This window comes from Engystomops pustulosus, chromosome 5, assembly GCF_040894005.1.
Source record: "Engystomops pustulosus chromosome 5, aEngPut4.maternal, whole genome shotgun sequence".
In the NCBI taxonomy this organism is placed as follows: domain Eukaryota; kingdom Metazoa; phylum Chordata; class Amphibia; order Anura; family Leptodactylidae; genus Engystomops; species Engystomops pustulosus.
This window is the reverse complement of record NC_092415.1, coordinates 455,353-466,732: the sequence shown is the minus strand read 5'-3', so window position 1 is coordinate 466,732 and position 11,380 is coordinate 455,353. Positions and strand designations below refer to the sequence as shown.

Sequence of the window (11,380 nt, the reverse complement as noted above, 5' to 3'; positions counted from 1 at the left end):
CCTTTCCCCGACCACGATTGTGCCTCATGACTCTGTACCTCACCTTGGCCACCACCGCGGACAAAGTTGCACCTGTGGAGCTACCTGGTGGCACCACTCCACAACAAGTCCAACCCACTTTGTGGCGGGCTCTGGTGAAAAACCGGGTGCCCCTCCCAGGTGTCAGCTTGTGACATCATCAGTGGTGGTACAGAAGGTTCACTACCCCTGAATCCTGACAACAGTGAATGTTTGGGAAATAAATATCAGTAGAGAAATGCAGCTTTGGTAGTGACTGGAGTATAAGATGCACCTCAGGATCAGTAAGTAATGCACTTCCTTCTTACCTTCTTACATAGAGATATCTAACTTCCTCCTCCTCTTCCTCCAGGATGAATCCTGTGTCATCGCTGCTTCTGCTTGGATCTCTGGCCCTGACTCTGGGATGCCCTCCTGTACCCGGAGGTGAGATCAGATCTACACACAGGACTGTCCTGTAACATACCTGCAGCACAAACAGGACGGGGGGACAGGGGTATAACATGAAGGGGTGGTCCAAGGACCCAGAACCTCCACTACCAACCGGAAAGTAGAGTCTAGTAAGGATCAGATTAGAGCCGCAGAGGACAGAACTCTACATGTGGCTTCTCTCTACATACTAACTGCTAGAAGTCTCACTTTTTAGTAATTTTTTAATTCAATCATTTTGGCAGAATGTAGAATATGGGCAGCACCATGACTTTCTGGATCCGCGTGGAGGAGCCATTTATTAAATTAACCACAAATCCATCTCCTCCTGCCGTTGTCCTGCCGTCCATGTTTCTTCTCCTACTGGACGGCAGGACAATGGTGAGGGTCGGGACTCGCATCTCAGCTTCTTATTCCTGAATTCTCCTCTCTTCTTGTCTCCTCAGCAATAAACGTAGCGAGATATGGAGAAGCTTCCCAGGACTCGGACTACGGATTCCCTAACAATCCAAAAGGAAGTGCCAGAAATGCCATAGATGGCGTCAAATACAAGAATTATGACAGAGGTTCCTGCACTCACACCAGTGGACTGAACCGTCCGTGGTGGAGGTTGAACCTGAAAAACATCTACAAGATATCAAGTGTTATCCTTTTAAATAGAGGAGACTGCTGCGCAGAGAGACTGCTGGGAGCTCAGATCCGAATTGGGAACTCACCCTACAACGACAACCCAATGTAAGTCACTCAGATTGGGCCGTTCTGGACTGAGAGTCCTTTGGTTCATCCAAAAAAGTTGATTTCAAGACCTCAATCTACATATAGACATAAACTATACACATAATTTTACTTCTAGCGAAGATGAGACATACACACATTACACACATGCGGTATATACAAAATGCACACATGTAAATATATTACACAAATATACAAACTCCACATTACAGAGTGTGACACAAAAAACCTGACACAAGACTGTATCCGACAGCTAGGGAGCAAAGGACATGATGAGCAGCTGAGAGAAAGCTATTAGTCAGGGGTCAAGAGAGAGCTGGTGGTCAGGCTTCAGGAAAGAGCTGGTAGTCAGGGGTCAGAAGAACAGCTGGTGGTCAGGGGTCGGAAGAGAGCTGGTGGTCAGGGGTCAGGAGTCAGGAGAGAGCTGGTGGTAAGGGGTCAGAAGAAAAGCTGGTAGTAAGGGGTCAGGAGAACAGCAGGTGGTCAGGAGAGAGCTGGTAGTTAGGGGCTCTGAAGAGAGCTGGTAGTCAGGGGTCAGAAGAAGAGCTGGTGGTCAGGGGTCAGAAGTACAGCTGGTAGTGAGGGGTCAGGAGAGAGCTAGTGGTCAGGAGAGAGATGGTGGTCAGGGGTGAGGAAACCAGCTGGTAGTCAGGGGTGAGGAAAAAGCTGGTGGTCAGGAGAGAGCTGGTAGTTAAAGGTCAGAAGAACAGCTGGTGTTCAGGGGTCAGAAAAGAGCTGGTAGTCAGGGGTCAGGAGAGATCTGTTGCTCTTGGGTCAGGAGAGCAGCTGGTGGCCAGGGGTCAGGAGAACAGCTGGTGGTCAGGGGTCAGGGGAGAGCTGATGGCCAGAGGTCAGGAGAGAGCTGATGACCAGAGGTCAGGAGAGAGCTGATGGGAAGGGGTCAGAAGAGAGCTGGTGGTCAGGGGTCAGAAGAACAGCTGGTGGGCAGGGGTCAGGAGGGAGCTGGTGGTTAGGGGTCAGGAGAGAGCTGGTGGGCAGGGGTTTGGAGAACAGCTGGTGGTCAGGGGTCAGGAGAGAGCTGGTGGTCAGGGGTCAGGAGAACAGCTGGTGGGCAGGGGTCAGGAGAACAGCTGGTGGGCAGGGGTCAGGAGAGAGCTGGTGGTCAGGGGTCAGAAGAACAGCTGGTGGTCAGGGGTCAGAAGAACAGCTGGTGGTCAGGGGTCAGAAGAACAGCTGGTGGTCAGGGATCAGGAGAGAGCTGGTGGTCAGAAGTACAGCTGGTAGTTACAAGTCAGGAGAGAGCTGGTGGTCAGAAGAACAGCTGGTGGTCAGGGGTCTGGTGTGAGCTAGTGGTCAGGAGAGAGCTGGTGGTTAGGGGTCAAGAGAGAGCTGGTGGGCAGGGGTCAGAAGAACAGCTGGTGGTCAGAGGTCAGGAGAAAGCTGGTGGTCAGGGTCAGGAGAGAGCTGGTGGTCAGGGGTCAGAAGAACAGCTGGTGGTCAGGGGTCAGAAGAACAGCTGGTGGTCAGGGATCAGGAGAGAGATGGTGGTCAGAAGTACAGCTGGTAGTTACGAGTCAGGAGAGAGCTAGTGGTCAGAAGAACAGCTGGTGGTGAGGGGTCTGGGGTGAGCTAATGGTCAGTGGTCAAGTGAGACCTGGTGGGCAGAGGGCAGGAGAAAGCTGGTAGTCAGGGGTCAGGAGAGAGCTAGTGGTCAGGAGAGAGCTGGTGGTTAGGGGTCAGAAGAGAGTTGGTAGTAAGGGGTCAGAAGATAGCTGGTGGTCAGGGGTCAGAAGTACAGCTGGTAGTGAGGGGTCAGGAGAGAGCTAGTGGTCAGGAGAGAGATGGTGGTCAGGGGTGAGGAAACCAGCTGGTAGTCAGGGGTGAGGAAAAAGCTGGTGGTCAGGAGAGAGCTGGTAGTTAAAGGTCAGAAGAACAGCTGGTGTTCAGGGGTCAGAAAAGAGCTGGTAGTCAGGGGTCAGGAGAGATCTGTTGCTCTTGGGTCAGGAGAGCAGCTGGTGGCCAGGGGTCAGGAGAACAGCTGGTGGTCAGGGGTCAGGAGAACAGCTGGTGGTCAGGGGTCAGGGGAGAGCTGATGGCCAGAGGTCAGGAGAGAGCTGATGACCAGAGGTCAGGAGAGAGCTGATGGGAAGGGGTCAGAAGAGAGCTGGTGGTCAGGGGTCAGAAGAACAGCTGGTGGGCAGGGGTCAGGAGGGAGCTGGTGGTTAGGGGTCAGGAGAGAGCTGGTGGGCAGGGGTTTGGAGAACAGCTGGTAGTCAGGGGTCAGGAGAGAGCTGGTGGTCAGGGGTCAGGAGAGAGCTGGTGGTCAGGGGTCAGGAGAACAGCTGGTGGGCAGGGGTCAGGAGAACAGCTGGTGGGCAGGGGTCAGGAGAGAGCTGGTGGTCAGGGGTCAGAAGAACAGCTGGTGGTCAGGGGTCAGAAGAACAGCTGGTGGTCAGGGGTCAGAAGAACAGCTGGTGGTCAGGGATCAGGAGAGAGCTGGTGGTCAGAAGTACAGCTGGTAGTTACAAGTCAGGAGAGAGCTGGTGGTCAGAAGAACAGCTGGTGGTCAGGGGTCTGGTGTGAGCTAGTGGTCAGGAGAGAGCTGGTGGTTAGGGGTCAAGAGAGAGCTGGTGGGCAGGGGTCAGAAGAACAGCTGGTGGTCAGAGGTCAGGAGAAAGCTGGTGGTCAGGGTCAGGAGAGAGCTGGTGGTCAGGGGTCAGAAGAACAGCTGGTGGTCAGGGGTCAGAAAAGAGCTGGTAGTCAGGAGGGAGAGATCAGTCAGGGTTCAGGAGAGATCTGTTGCTCTTGGGTGGTCAGGGGTCAGAAGAACAGCTGGTGGTCAGGGGTCAGAAGAACAGCTGGTGGTCAGGGATCAGGAGAGAGCTGGTGGTCAGAAGTACAGCTGGTAGTTACAAGTCAGGAGAGAGCTGGTGGTCAGAAGAACAGCTGGTGGTCAGGGGTCAAGAGAGAGCTGGTGGTTAGGGGTCAAGAGAGAGCTGGTGGGCAGGGGTCAGGAGAGAGCTGGTGGTCAGGGGTCAGAAGAACAGCTGGTGGTCAGGGTCAGGAGAGAGCTGGTGGTCAGGGGTCAGAAGAACAGCTGGTGGTCAGGGGTCAGAAAAGAGCTGGTAGTCAGGAGGGAGAGATCAGTCAGGGTTCAGGAGAGATCTGTTGCTCTTGGGTGGTCAGGGGTCAGAAGAACAGCTGGTGGTCAGGGGTCAGAAGAACAGCTGGTGGTCAGGGGTCAGGAGAGAGCTAGTGGTCAGGAGAGAGCTGGTGGTTAGGGGTCAGAAGAGAGTTGGTAGTAAGGGGTCAGAAGATAGCTGGTGGTCAGGGGTCAGAAGTACAGCTGGTAGTGAGGGGTCAGGAGAGAGCTAGTGGTCAGGAGAGAGATGGTGGTCAGGGGTGAGGAAACCAGCTGGTAGTCAGGGGTGAGGAAAAAGCTGGTGGTCAGGAGAGAGCTGGTGGTCAGGGGTCAGAAGAACAGCTGGTGTTCAGGGGTCAGAAAAGAGCTGGTAGTCAGGGGTCAGGAGAGATCTGTTGCTCTTGGGTCAGGAGAGCAGCTGGTGGCCAGGGGTCAGGAGAACAGCTGGTGGGCAGGGGTCAGGAGAGAGCTGGTGGTCAGGGGTCAGAAGAACAGCTGGTGGTCAGGGGTCAGAAGAACAGCTGGTGGTCAGGGGTCAGAAGAACAGCTGGTGGTCAGGGATCAGGAGAGAGCTGGTGGTCAGAAGTACAGCTGGTAGTTACAAGTCAGGAGAGAGCTGGTGGTCAGAAGAACAGCTGGTGGTCAGGGGTCTGGTGTGAGCTAGTGGTCAGGAGAGAGCTGGTGGTTAGGGGTCAAGAGAGAGCTGGTGGGCAGGGGTCAGAAGAACAGCTGGTGGTCAGAGGTCAGGAAAAAGCTGGTGGTCAGGGTCAGGAGAGAGCTGGTGGTCAGGGGTCAGAAGAACAGCTGGTGGTCAGGGGTCAGAAAAGAGCTGGTAGTCAGGAGGGAGAGATCAGTCAGGGTTCAGGAGAGATCTGTTGCTCTTGGGTCAGGAGAGCAGCTGGTGGCCAGGGGTCAGGAGAACAGCTGGTGGGCAGGGGTCAGGAGAACAGCTGGTGGTCAGGGGTCAGGGGAGAGCTGATGGCCAGAGGTCAGGAGAGAGCTGATGACCAGAGGTCAGGAGAGAGCTGATGGGAAGGGGTCAGAAGAGAGCTGGTGGTCAGGGGTCAGAAGAACAGCTGGTGGGCAGGGGTCAGGAGGGAGCTGGTGGTTAGGGGTCAGGAGAGAGCTGGTGGGCAGGGGTTTGGAGAACAGCTGGTAGTCAGGGGTCAGGAGAGAGCTGGTGGTCAGGGGTCAGGAGAGAGCTGGTGGTCAGGGGTCAGGAGAACAGCTGGTGGGCAGGGGTCAGGAGAACAGCTGGTGGGCAGGGGTCAGGAGAGAGCTGGTGGTCAGGGGTCAGAAGAACAGCTGGTGGTCAGGGGTCAGAAGAACAGCTGGTGGTCAGGGGTCAGAAGAACAGCTGGTGGTCAGGGATCAGGAGAGAGCTGGTGGTCAGAAGTACAGCTGGTAGTTACAAGTCAGGAGAGAGCTGGTGGTCAGAAGAACAGCTGGTGGTCAGGGGTCTGGTGTGAGCTAGTGGTCAGGAGAGAGCTGGTGGTTAGGGGTCAAGAGAGAGCTGGTGGGCAGGGGTCAGAAGAACAGCTGGTGGTCAGAGGTCAGGAGAAAGCTGGTGGTCAGGGTCAGGAGAGAGCTGGTGGTCAGGGGTCAGAAGAACAGCTGGTGGTCAGGGGTCAGAAGAACAGCTGGTGGTCAGGGATCAGGAGAGAGATGGTGGTCAGAAGTACAGCTGGTAGTTACGAGTCAGGAGAGAGCTAGTGGTCAGAAGAACAGCTGGTGGTGAGGGGTCTGGGGTGAGCTAATGGTCAGTGGTCAAGTGAGACCTGGTGGGCAGAGGGCAGGAGAAAGCTGGTAGTCAGGGGTCAGGAGAGAGCTAGTGGTCAGGAGAGAGCTGGTGGTTAGGGGTCAGAAGAGAGTTGGTAGTAAGGGGTCAGAAGATAGCTGGTGGTCAGGGGTCAGAAGTACAGCTGGTAGTGAGGGGTCAGGAGAGAGCTAGTGGTCAGGAGAGAGATGGTGGTCAGGGGTGAGGAAACCAGCTGGTAGTCAGGGGTGAGGAAAAAGCTGGTGGTCAGGAGAGAGCTGGTAGTTAAAGGTCAGAAGAACAGCTGGTGTTCAGGGGTCAGAAAAGAGCTGGTAGTCAGGGGTCAGGAGAGATCTGTTGCTCTTGGGTCAGGAGAGCAGCTGGTGGCCAGGGGTCAGGAGAACAGCTGGTGGGCAGGGGTCAGGAGAACAGCTGGTGGGCAGGGGTCAGGAGAGAGCTGGTGGTCAGGGGTCAGAAGAACAGCTGGTGGTCAGGGGTCAGAAGAACAGCTGGTGGTCAGGGGTCAGAAGAACAGCTGGTGGTCAGGGATCAGGAGAGAGCTGGTGGTCAGAAGTACAGCTGGTAGTTACAAGTCAGGAGAGAGCTGGTGGTCAGAAGAACAGCTGGTGGTCAGGGGTCTGGTGTGAGCTAGTGGTCAGGAGAGAGCTGGTGGTTAGGGGTCAAGAGAGAGCTGGTGGGCAGGGGTCAGAAGAACAGCTGGTGGTCAGAGGTCAGGAGAAAGCTGGTGGTCAGGGTCAGGAGAGAGCTGGTGGTCAGGGGTCAGAAGAACAGCTGGTGGTCAGGGGTCAGAAGAACAGCTGGTGGTCAGGGATCAGGAGAGAGATGGTGGTCAGAAGTACAGCTGGTAGTTACGAGTCAGGAGAGAGCTAGTGGTCAGAAGAACAGCTGGTGGTGAGGGGTCTGGGGTGAGCTAATGGTCAGTGGTCAAGTGAGACCTGGTGGGCAGAGGGCAGGAGAAAGCTGGTAGTCAGGGGTCAGGAGAGAGCTAGTGGTCAGGAGAGAGCTGGTGGTTAGGGGTCAGAAGAGAGTTGGTAGTAAGGGGTCAGAAGATAGCTGGTGGTCAGGGGTCAGAAGTACAGCTGGTAGTGAGGGGTCAGGAGAGAGCTAGTGGTCAGGAGAGAGATGGTGGTCAGGGGTGAGGAAACCAGCTGGTAGTCAGGGGTGAGGAAAAAGCTGGTGGTCAGGAGAGAGCTGGTAGTTAAAGGTCAGAAGAACAGCTGGTGTTCAGGGGTCAGAAAAGAGCTGGTAGTCAGGGGTCAGGAGAGATCTGTTGCTCTTGGGTCAGGAGAGCAGCTGGTGGCCAGGGGTCAGGAGAACAGCTGGTGGGCAGGGGTCAGGAGAACAGCTGGTGGGCAGGGGTCAGGAGAGAGCTGGTGGTCAGGGGTCAGAAGAACAGCTGGTGGTCAGGGGTCAGAAGAACAGCTGGTGGTCAGGGGTCAGAAGAACAGCTGGTGGTCAGGGATCAGGAGAGAGCTGGTGGTCAGAAGTACAGCTGGTAGTTACAAGTCAGGAGAGAGCTGGTGGTCAGAAGAACAGCTGGTGGTCAGGGGTCTGGTGTGAGCTAGTGGTCAGGAGAGAGCTGGTGGTTAGGGGTCAAGAGAGAGCTGGTGGGCAGGGGTCAGAAGAACAGCTGGTGGTCAGACGTCAGGAGAAAGCTGGTGGTCAGGGTCAGGAGAGAGCTGGTGGTCAGGGGTCAGAAGAACAGCTGGTGGTCAGGGGTCAGAAGAACAGCTGGTGGTCAGGGATCAGGAGAGAGATGGTGGTCAGAAGTACAGCTGGTAGTTACGAGTCAGGAGAGAGCTAGTGGTCAGAAGAACAGCTGGTGGTGAGGGGTCTGGGGTGAGCTAATGGTCAGTGGTCAAGTGAGACCTGGTGGGCAGAGGGCAGGAGAAAGCTGGTAGTCAGGGGTCAGGAGAGAGCTAGTGGTCAGGAGAGAGCTGGTGGTTAGGGGTCAGAAGAGAGTTGGTAGTAAGGGGTCAGAAGATAGCTGGTAGTCAGGGGTCAGAAGTACAGCTGGTAGTGAGGGGTCAGGAGAGAGCTAGTGGTCAGGAGAGAGATGGTGGTCAGGGGTGAGGAAACCAGCTGGTAGTCAGGGGTGAGGAAAAAGCTGGTGGTCAGGAGAGAGCTGGTAGTTAAAGGTCAGAAGAACAGCTGGTGTTCAGGGGTCAGAAAAGAGCTGGTAGTCAGGGGTCAGGAGAGATCTGTTGCTCTTGGGTCAGGAGAGCAGCTGGTGGCCAGGGGTCAGGAGAACAGCTGGTGGTCAGGGGTCAGGAGAACAGCTGGTGGTCAGGGGTCAGGGGAGAGCTGATGGCCAGAGGTCAGGAGAGAGCTGATGACCAGAGGTCAGGAGAGAGCTGATGGGAAGGGGTCAGAAGAGAGCTGGTGGTCAGGGGTCAGAAGAACAGCTGGTGGGCAGGGGTCAGGAGGGAGCTGGTGGTTAGGGGTCAGGAGAGAGCTGGTGGGCAGGGGTTTGGAGAACAGCTGGTAGTCAGGGGTCAGGAGAGAGCTGGTGGTCAGGGGTCAGGAGAGAGCTGGTGGTCAGGGGTCAGGAGAACAGCTGGTGGGCAGGGGTCAGGAGAACAGCTGGTGGGCAGGGGTCAGGAGAGAGCTGGTGGTCAGGGGTCAGAAGAACAGCTGGTGGTCAGGGGTCAGAAGAACAGCTGGTGGTCAGGGGTCAGAAGAACAGCTGGTGGTCAGGGATCAGGAGAGAGCTGGTGGTCAGAAGTACAGCTGGTAGTTACAAGTCAGGAGAGAGCTGGTGGTCAGAAGAACAGCTGGTGGTCAGGGGTCTGGTGTGAGCTAGTGGTCAGGAGAGAGCTGGTGGTTAGGGGTCAAGAGAGAGCTGGTGGGCAGGGGTCAGAAGAACAGCTGGTGGTCAGAGGTCAGGAGAAAGCTGGTGGTCAGGGTCAGGAGAGAGCTGGTGGTCAGGGGTCAGAAGAACAGCTGGTGGTCAGGGGTCAGAAGAACAGCTGGTGGTCAGGGATCAGGAGAGAGATGGTGGTCAGAAGTACAGCTGGTAGTTACGAGTCAGGAGAGAGCTAGTGGTCAGAAGAACAGCTGGTGGTGAGGGGTCTGGGGTGAGCTAATGGTCAGTGGTCAAGTGAGACCTGGTGGGCAGAGGGCAGGAGAAAGCTGGTAGTCAGGGGTCAGGAGAGAGCTAGTGGTCAGGAGAGAGCTGGTGGTTAGGGGTCAGAAGAGAGTTGGTAGTAAGGGGTCAGAAGATAGCTGGTGGTCAGGGGTCAGAAGTACAGCTGGTAGTGAGGGGTCAGGAGAGAGCTAGTGGTCAGGAGAGAGATGGTGGTCAGGGGTGAGGAAACCAGCTGGTAGTCAGGGGTGAGGAAAAAGCTGGTGGTCAGGAGAGAGCTGGTAGTTAAAGGTCAGAAGAACAGCTGGTGTTCAGGGGTCAGAAAAGAGCTGGTAGTCAGGGGTCAGGAGAGATCTGTTGCTCTTGGGTCAGGAGAGCAGCTGGTGGCCAGGGGTCAGGAGAACAGCTGGTGGTCAGGGGTCAGGAGAACAGCTGGTGGTCAGGGGTCAGGGGAGAGCTGATGGCCAGAGGTCAGGAGAGAGCTGATGACCAGAGGTCAGGAGAGAGCTGATGGGAAGGGGTCAGAAGAGAGCTGGTGGTCAGGGGTCAGAAGAACAGCTGGTGGGCAGGGGTCAGGAGGGAGCTGGTGGTTAGGGGTCAGGAGAGAGCTGGTGGGCAGGGGTTTGGAGAACAGCTGGTAGCCAGGGGTCAGGAGAGAGCTGGTGGTCAGGGGTCAGGAGAGAGCTGGGGTCAGGGGTCAGGAGAGAGCTGGGGTCAGGGGTCAGAACAGCTGGTGGTCAGGAGAGAACTGATGGGAAGGGGTCAGGAGAGATCTGGTGGCCAGGGGTCAGAAAAGAGCTGGTAGTCAGGGGTCAGGAGAGATCTGTTGGTCTTGGGTCAGGAGAACAGCTGGTGGTCAGGGGTCAGGAGAACAGCTAGTGGTCAGGGGTCAGGAGAACAGCTAGTGGTCAGGGGTCAGGGGAGAGATGATGGCCAGAGGTCAGGAGAGAGCTGATGGGCAGGGGTCAGAAGAGAGCTGGTGGTCAGGGGTCAGAAGAACAGCTGGTGGGCAGGGGTCAGAAGGGAGCTGGTGGTCAGGGGTCAGGAGAGAGCTGGTGGGCAGGGGTTTTGAGAACAGCTGGTAGCCAGGGGTCAGGAGAGATCTGGTGGTCAGGGGTCAGGAGAACAGCTGATGGTCAGGCGTCAGGAGAGAGCTGGTGGTCAGGGGTCAGGAGAGAGCTGGGGTCAGGGGTCAGAACAGCTGGTGGTCAGGAGAGAACTGATGGGAAGGGGTCAGGAGAGATCTGGTGGTCAGGGGTCAGGAGAGAGCTAGTGGGCTGGGGTCAGGAGAGAGCTGGTGGGCAGAGGTCAGGAAACCAGCTGGTGGTCAGGGATCAGGAGAGAGCTGGTGGTCAGAGGTCAGGAGAGAGCTGGTGGTCAGGGGTCAGGAGAGAGCTAGTGGTCAGGGGTCAAGAGAGAGTTAGTGGGCTGGGGTCAGGAGAGAGCTGGTGGGCATGGGGTTAGAAGAACAGCTGGTAGCCAGGGGTCAGGAGAGATCGGGTGGTCAGGGGTCAGGAGAGAGTTGGTAGTTAGGGGTCAGAAGTGAGCTGGTGGTAAGGGGTGAGAACAGCTGATGGTGAGGGGTGAGGAGAGCAGTATTTCTGGGTCCCTTAGGCTCTATTCACATGTGGCATTTTCCTTGCTTTAACGGTTGTTTAAATGCGAAGCAGCGGGTGCTCGTTATTGATCGGATGCATTTGTAAACACAAGGCAAACGCTACCTGTGACCGCAGCCTGAAGTTGTAGACTGTTATCCCATGTTGCAAATTCCCAATATTTTCTGGTTATATTTTGGAATTTACTAAAAATCCTTATTTTTGCGGATCAAGCAGTCACAAGTTCTTGTTGGTTTTCTCTTCAGATGTGCCCAGGTCACGAATGTGCGGGATCTGACCTTGACATTTTGCTGTTATGGTATGGAAGGTCAGTACGTCAGCGTGGTGATCCCAGGACGCAGAGAGTGGCTAACACTGTGCGAGGTCGAGGTCTATGGATACATGATCCCTAAAAGAACCTGGCATAACTTCCAAGCATCTGGAAAACTTCACTAATATCACATCTTCTCTTTAGCCCTGGCTGATTCCTCACCTCCTCACGCTTTGCATCCACAGGAAACTTTCCACTGTATTGTAACCTGGAGATCAGAAAGTCCATATTCTCCACCTCTACTTCCATGTTTAGTAAAACTCATAAATAAACATCTTGTCATTGCTCCATCTCGTACATTTTTATA

The 11,380-nt window shown here is 55.6% G+C and overlaps 1 protein-coding gene across 1 annotated transcript; it reads left to right on the top strand.

Moving 5' to 3' along the window:
• Positions 1-292: 292 nt before the first annotated feature.
• Positions 293-11,380, top strand: LOC140132325 (fucolectin-like). The gene is made up of 3 exons (XM_072150974.1): positions 293-444; positions 894-1,182; positions 11,009-11,380. The coding sequence occupies exons 1-3, from the start codon at positions 372-374 to the stop codon at positions 11,196-11,198; spliced, it is 552 nt and encodes a 183-aa protein (XP_072007075.1). The 5' UTR covers positions 293-371; the 3' UTR covers positions 11,199-11,380.

Excerpts from the sequence above, each read along its gene's own strand:
- LOC140132325 (XM_072150974.1), top strand. The coding sequence starts at position 372 with ATGAATCCTGTGTCATCGCTGCTTCTGCTTGGATCTCTGGCCCTGACT. Across the intron at positions 445-893 it reads ATGCCCTCCTGTACCCGGAG|CAATAAACGTAGCGAGATAT; the intron begins GTGAGATCAGAT and ends TTGTCTCCTCAG. Across the intron at positions 1,183-11,008 it reads CCCTACAACGACAACCCAAT|ATGTGCCCAGGTCACGAATG; the intron begins GTAAGTCACTCA and ends TTTTCTCTTCAG.